The sequence below is a fragment of the Mytilus edulis genome, chromosome 1, assembly GCF_963676685.1.
Source record: "Mytilus edulis chromosome 1, xbMytEdul2.2, whole genome shotgun sequence".
In the NCBI taxonomy this organism is placed as follows: Eukaryota; Metazoa; Mollusca; class Bivalvia; order Mytilida; family Mytilidae; genus Mytilus; species Mytilus edulis.
The window spans coordinates 29,635,362-29,642,906 of NC_092344.1; the positions used below are offsets into that span (position 1 = coordinate 29,635,362).

At 31.9% G+C, this 7,545-nt stretch overlaps 1 protein-coding gene across 1 annotated transcript; it reads right to left on the reverse strand.

The window, feature by feature from the left end:
- Positions 1 to 1,179: 1,179 nt before the first annotated feature.
- Positions 1,180 to 1,929, reverse strand: LOC139509643 (uncharacterized). Its single transcript, XM_071296260.1, has one exon. It carries the CDS (start codon positions 1,927 to 1,929, stop codon positions 1,180 to 1,182), a length of 750 nt encoding a protein of 249 aa, XP_071152361.1.
- Positions 1,930 to 7,545: the final 5,616 nt, after the last annotated feature.

The following is a 7,545-nucleotide window of genomic DNA, read 5'->3' on the forward strand; positions in this document are numbered from 1 at the left end:
GAATCAAAATAAGGTAAAACTAATATAATTCTAAAACAAGTTAGGCCACACCAATTTAATTTCTTGTTCTACGGATTTTTGGACTCCAAAATTTGGGGCGAGCGAGGGATTTGAAAATTTTAATAAAACAATATTTAATTTGGTAATTTTTGAGGCGAAGCTTGAAAAGTAAAGGCGAGCGATTATAATTTTTTTTTTGTAAACATAAAATAATAGGTTTTGACAATATTAAAACTTGATTTATCACTTGTACTTTGACATTTCTTTAACTTCTGAAGTATTTTTTCCCTGTTCACCAAGAAATAATTAATGTCTAATTAATTTTTGAGTACATGTATGTGTGACTGACAATGAAACAATTCTCCATCCAAATCATAATCAGTTTGGGGGCAACCCCTTAATGTTATAAATATCCCTTTCACATGTTTTATGAGGGATCAATATACATGATAGAAGTTATAATATATTTGTTTGTACAAAAGGGCTCATATTTTCTCATAGAACTATATATCTGTCTGGCATTAAATGGTCAAAACATGTCCAAGAATTTAGTAATATTCCTGGACTTTAACCATGTTAACACATTTACTTTAACAGTTTAATATTATTCAAAATAGGTGGACCCCTCTTTTAGAATTTTTTTTTTAAAAATATGATGTAGCTCTCCTCTTTTTGAGTACAAAATTCTAAGCGTTCAAAGGTTTTGTATAGAAGAACTATACAAATCCTTGGTATTTCTATTTTCTTTTCTACATCAGTAAAATGACCCCTTGTCTGAGGGAGGGTTGTTCTCAACCTGATAATAACAAACACAGGTCAAAGTACGGTCTCTTACACAGGGCTTTGATTCAGACCAAACAGCAAGCTATAAAGGACCCCAAAATTATTAGCGTTCACAATTCGAACAGGAAAACCAACGATCTAATTTATATATTAATTTCTTCAATCTTCAATCTTTGTCGTGATGACAGAGTAATCTCTCTTGTAAATTATCCTCTCTTGTAAAATAATTATCACAAATGTAGTTTCTCCTTTGTACTTATATATTGTAGGTGGCGCTTTAAAAAATATTATAGAATTATTGTATGAAGTGAAATAAATTTAAAAAATGGTTTATTAGGTTATTGAAATGGCATGAAAAATTAAAAATATAAAAAATTTAAAGAAATTTGTATCAAATTATCCACTAAAACGGTTTGTTTCCTCTATGTACTCCGCTAATAGTTGATTGATATTTTCTGCATTTGGCAAATTGATTGTTAATAAATTGTCTAGATCTGTTGGAATTTGTCCTGTTATGAAGTATATTTGATGAAATAATTTGTCTCTGGCATCTGAATACAGGTCACACTCAAAAAGGTAGTGTTGTACATTTTCTTTTTGTTTGCAGTGATGACAGGTTTCCGAGTTGATGTGCTGGTTTATTATAAATTGGTATGCATTTAATTTAGAATAACCTGTTCGTAAACTGTTGATTATGTTGTACATTTTTTTTGACGGGAAGTCTTTTTTAACTTTATCTTTAACTTCAGGATGAAATCTGAAATAGTGACGTCCAGTATCACTATTTTCCCATCTGCGTTGCCATTTTTTTGTAACAGAATTTCTAGCTGCTTTTTTTACATCTTGTTTTGTAAACACTATGTCATCAACGGCTAGTGTTTCTGCTTCTTTAGCAGCTTCTTTTGCCAAGGAGTCTGCCTCGTCATTTCCTTTTATGTTGGCATGTCCTGGTGTCCAGTTTAAGTTTATTAAAAATCCATGTTCGTTTAAATTTTTTATTTTCCCTTTGATTTCGTTAATGGTTTGATGATAGCTGTCACTTTTCCAATTGAGAGTTAAGATACCTAATGCTGTCTGACTGTCCGAAAATAAAGTTAAAGTATTAATTTGCTCTTTTGAAAAGGATTCTATGTAATCCAGAACCATTTATATTGCTATAAGTTCAGCTAGCAAGATTGATCCTTTGTTAGAGACAGGTCTTTTTAATTTTTCTTCTTTATCATTAATGTAAATTATAGCTCCTGCACCGCAGGGGCCTGGATTTCCTAAACATGACCCATCTGTAAAAGCAACTGCTGTGTTTGGTGTTTGAGATTGGAGTTGTTCCGAGATGATTTGTTTTCCTTCCTCTATTTGGGCTGTTGTTCTGGATTTTGAGCTGCCTATGTTACGCCAGTAGTCAGGGGCTCTAATGACTGATACTAGACCTTGGTATTCATACTGCGGTTCTATCTTGTCTATATCAACCAATTCTGTATCTTTCATATCTTCAGTTTGTTGGTACATTTTTCCTAGTGGTGATATAAATTTTTCTGGATTTTTCTCCTCTTTCCAAATTTCAAATTTTCTTTTAATTGGGACATTATTACTATAAGAATTAATTTTTCCTAACTCTCTGATGGCCATTTCCTCTCTTCTTAAATCTATTGGTAATGTTCCACTAAGTACTTCTAATGCTTCAAGGGATGATTGAGATGGTAGATCTAAACACAATGCTAACCCTTTTCTTTGTATTTCATTTAATTTGTCCAGATGACTTGAAGTGCTGGATTGCCAAATACTACTAGCATAATTAAAAATTGAACATACTAAGCTGTCATATATTTGAATGAGTGTCTTTGTTGGTATTAATGCTATTCCCTTGATTTCTCTTATAATTCCTAAAGATCTTTTGGCTTTCTTTACTGTAGATTCTATGTGACTATTGAAATTTAGTTGTTCATCTTATTTTAATCCAAGTATAACTGGATTAGGGTTGTATTTTAGAATTGTGTTTCCAAGCTTTAGTTTGATATTTTGGACTTTATTTTTTTCTTTACTGAAAATACTGTACTCTGTTTTTTGAATGCTAAGTTTCATTCTCCAATCATTGCTCCATTTTTGTACTTGATTGAGATCTTTTTGCAATTTTTCTTGTATAACTTTTGGATCTGAATGTGAGTGCCAAATAGTTGCATCATCTGCAAACTTACAGCAGTCTGCAGACACGGATTTAAAAATATCTTTTATAAAAATATTAAACAGGATTGGGGAGATAACAGATACTTGTGGCAGACCAATACTGGTTTGAAACCAAGGACTTTTGTAATTGTTCACCATGCATCTAGCTTCTCGGTGACTGAGGAAGGCATTAATCCACATCCACATTTTCCCTTTGATGCCGTCATTGTACAACTTTACCATTAAACCCTCTCTCCAAACGCTATCATAAGCTTTTTCAAAATCGATAAAAATGACAATAGTGGTTTTGTCTTTGTTAAATCCATTAAAAATAGCTTGTGTTAAAGATAATAAGGCATTTGTTGTACCTCTAAAATGTCGAAAACCTTCTTGTTCTTGGTCCATGATGTTGTTCATTTCTACAAATCCTTCTAACCTGTATGTTATAATTCTTTCCATTAATTTTGCCACTACACTAGTTAAGCTGATAGGTCTGTAAGATGATGGTAAATTGTAATTTGGTTTATATAATTTTTTTATAAATTTGACATTTGCTCTCCTCCAATTTAATGGTATAATTTCTTCTTCCCATGACTGGTTAATGATGTCCAAAAGTTTGGACTTTAATTCGCTTCCACCATTGATGAAAAGTTCAGTAAAAAAGAAGTCTGGACCTGGTGCTGATTCTTTTTTTAATTTAAAAATGGATCCTTCTAACTCTTCCATTGTAATATAATCATTGTACTTGATGTTATCTGTATTTTCTTCTTGATTAGAAGTACTAATTCTGATGTATTGCTGTGTGATGTCATCATAGAATTGTTGATTAAAATTATTTGCTTTTAAATGGTAACCTTCAAAGAAGGTATTTTTCAGGATGTTACATTTTTCTGATTCAGTGAAAAGAATATTTCCATTATTTCCTTGCAATGGATGTACTAAATTTTCAGATTTCTTTTTAGTTAATTTTTTGAAATTTTACCATTTTTCCCTTAAAGATTTTGCTTCTCCAATTTTTTCACACAAGTCTTCAGACCATTTATTTTGGGCATCTTTTTTTGTCATTTCAAAATCATTTTCTGCTTTTGCAACATTTTCAAAATTTTCTGGTGTACTTCTTAATTTAAATTTCTTTTGAGCTTTGTTTAGTTTTCCTTTCATTTCTCTGATATCATCATTCCACCATGGGGGGTGTTGTATTATCGTCTTTTTCTTTGGTTTGACTAAGGGAATGCATTTTGTCATACAGTTTGTTAAAGTTTCTTCAAATCGGTTGTAGTTATTTTCTATATTTTCATTTTCTGGAAAGGATAATTTTGAAAATGAGTCTTTTGCTGTTTCTTTCCATGCATTCCAATCACATTTTTTGATATTCCAATATTCCTCTTCTGATGTATTTTCTTCGTGAGGATTACCTGCATTAAAATCTAACAATACTGCAATATGGTCTGATTGTACCTTTTCATGAGTTAGGGTTACACAATTTTTAACATCATTAAATAGTTGCCTTGAAATTAGAAATAAGTCTATTACAGAACTACTTGCTCTTCTTGTAGCCTGATCATCATTAACACAAATCAGCTTAGATGTCGTCATACATTGTTCTAGTAATTCTCCATGTTTATTTTCAACTGCATTGTTCCATTCGAAGGATTTAGCATTTAGATCACCTACCAATATTAAATTGTTTAAATTTTGTTGTTCAATATGTGTACAAAGCTTTTTCATTAACTCTGGTTTTTCTGGTGGGATGTACGGAACCCAAAGATGAAATGTTTTGTTTTTGCTGTCTTTTACCTCGATACTGACCATTTCAATGTCTTTTAGTTCCAAATGTTCCTGTCTTTGTCCTATGAAATGATTGCTTGGCTTTAAAAATATTGCAGATCCTCCCCTTGCTTTATTTGGTCTAGGTGATGTTATTGGTTTCCAATCACCAAATGAGAGTGGATTTTTTTCAGATTCAAAGGATTCATTAATACATAAGATGTCAACATTATATTTTTCACAAATTTCTTTGAGTCCAGTTGCTGTTTTAAAAGATTGAGTATTAAGGAAAAGGATTTTCATGTTGAATATATATATATGGTTAGATACAGTTTTTAAAATTATGTTGGTTGATAAAGCGAATGAAGGCTGGACAGTGAGACGATGACGATTTATGATTTTGTTGACAGTTTCTACAGGTAGCTGGCTTTGTACAGAAAGTTTCTGAGCAGGAATTTGATCCACAGTTGTGACAATGTTTTTTGTCCTGGCACTGGTTAGCAGGATGGCCAAGACACTGACAATTATAGCATCTAATAAACTTGATGTTTCTTTTCTTTTCAACTTTGATTTTCTGAGTGATGTTATTAGAAACATTGGCAATTTCTATGTCTAGGGATTTATCAAAGTCTGATGGGCTGTCAAAGAAGATTTTAACTACCTTCATGGGACGTTTTGTATCCCAAAAATGGAGTCTACAAATTTCAGAGATATTTCCTCCTGTTTGATACTCAATTTCAGATTTGAGTTTATCCAAGTTTAAATTCAAAGGTATGTTTTTAGCAAAACCTATTATATTTTGTTTATGATAATGACTTGCAGGATTATGTGCCACACTATCTTCTCCAAAAACTTCCTTAGCGTCTCTTTCTTTGAACTTTTTCTTTTCTTCTGATGACGGGAAATGGAGGGCAATTCCTCCTTAGGGAAGTTTATATGAAAATTGAATTATATTGGAACCTTTTTCTTTTTTGCTTATTTCTTTTCTAATATCTGTACTGGTTTTAGTTTCTTAGGTTCCTTGATGTTGTCAACAATTAGAATATCACCTGTTACTTCCTTGAAAGGTCTTTGTTTAGGTTTACATGTAATATCTATTGACTGCTGTGATGATTGATTGGTATCATTTACTGTGGTTTGTGGTGTTGGATATACTTTGTTTGTATTATTCAGTTGATGATCAACTGTTTTAGTGATGTTTGTTGCTCTTTCAAATATATTTTCTTTTCTTATTATGCAAAATGCACAGGAATACTTTATGTGGTATGTAGTATATTTAATAGAGTCTTTGTTGTTGATACCTGCACAGGAACAGTGCCACCAGCATCTACAAGTATTGCATTCAATCCAATCAGTCTTAGAGTGTGTTTTGTCTTTTCCACATCCAATGCATATTTCGTAGTCTTTTAGTATAGTTGGTTTGTTATTTTCACAGACATTAACGTTTAAATTGACTGTTGTGTCACTATTAGTGTCACTTTCTGGACAAATCTGAGTTATATGTCGTTGTTGATGATTTGTTTTTGAAGGGGTGAAGTGGTTTTTTTCCTTTTTCGTTCTTTGACTTCTTCTTAACATGACCAGGTATGTTATGAGTACATTGTTGTTTACAAATATTTTGTTTTCAGACAGCGCCTTGACGATTTCAAATTAATTTTATCCAAACGGGAAAATACCAATTAACAACATCAACAAACGACATGCTCCTGAATCAATCAGGACCGGTGCATAAACATGCAGCGGCTATGGATAGTTTTGTTTCGCCAGCATACAATATAATTGCAGTTGAAGGCAAATCCTTTAGAAGTTCTTTGTACTTTATTCTAACAACGAACATGTTTTGATAGGGAATATAAGTAAGGGGGAAAGAAACCAATTTTTTGTTCTTCACGGAAATACCCGCTGTTATAACTTTTTATCGGAGCACTCCAGGTTTCATGCTGAAACAAATATTCTCACAGATATTTACACAGTGTGGTGGGGTGCTTTTATGTTTAAAATCGTTAAATATACAGGTTAGACTGTGATTTAACAAATGTTGATATCTTTTTATAATATTTACAAAAAAAAAACGGTGCGGGAAATGGACATGATTACAATTCCGGATGCGGGAAGCGGGAATATAAAAAAAATTAAAAAAATTCTGTTTTGAAAAAAATAGGTGCGGGCGGGTCCGTCGAACAAGGGATCAAATTGGTGTGGCCTTAGTAATGCAGTGAAAGAACACACTTGAAAATTGTTGCCAAACAGTTAGTGGTATAAACCTGGTTTCCAGTTTATTAATCGAAGCAAACACTATATCAAACACAACCAAGTTCATCTTGTGTAAATTTGCTATTTCAACTGTTGAGTGCTGTTAGTTAGCACTGTAGGTTTTTGTGCAATATTTCGGGCTTTGAAGAGATTCTTTTCGTTGAGGAATGGAGTAAATCCTAACGGTGTCATTTTGAACTGTTTTTAATTCAATTAATCATAGTTTGTTTATTTAAATTGGGAATATTGATACCCATGATGATGTATTTTTTGTACTATATAAGAGCCGATTATAGACGGGTTGTATTGTCTTGAAAGGTGTCTATTGGTTCACATTGTGATAAAAAGCTAAAAAAAAAAATGGATACAATTGATCGTTAGAAAGCAATTCATATTATGTGGTCAAAAATAACTGTGATAAAAATGTATATCATAAACACATAATTATTGTTATTCAATTTGAATAAACAAACGTGTGGTCTCTGTTAATCCTTTTTCTGTCAACTAATAACCAAACAACAAGAACAGTTCACTTCTGTGTAATAATTCCTATATAATTCATTGTATATATACATGTACAGT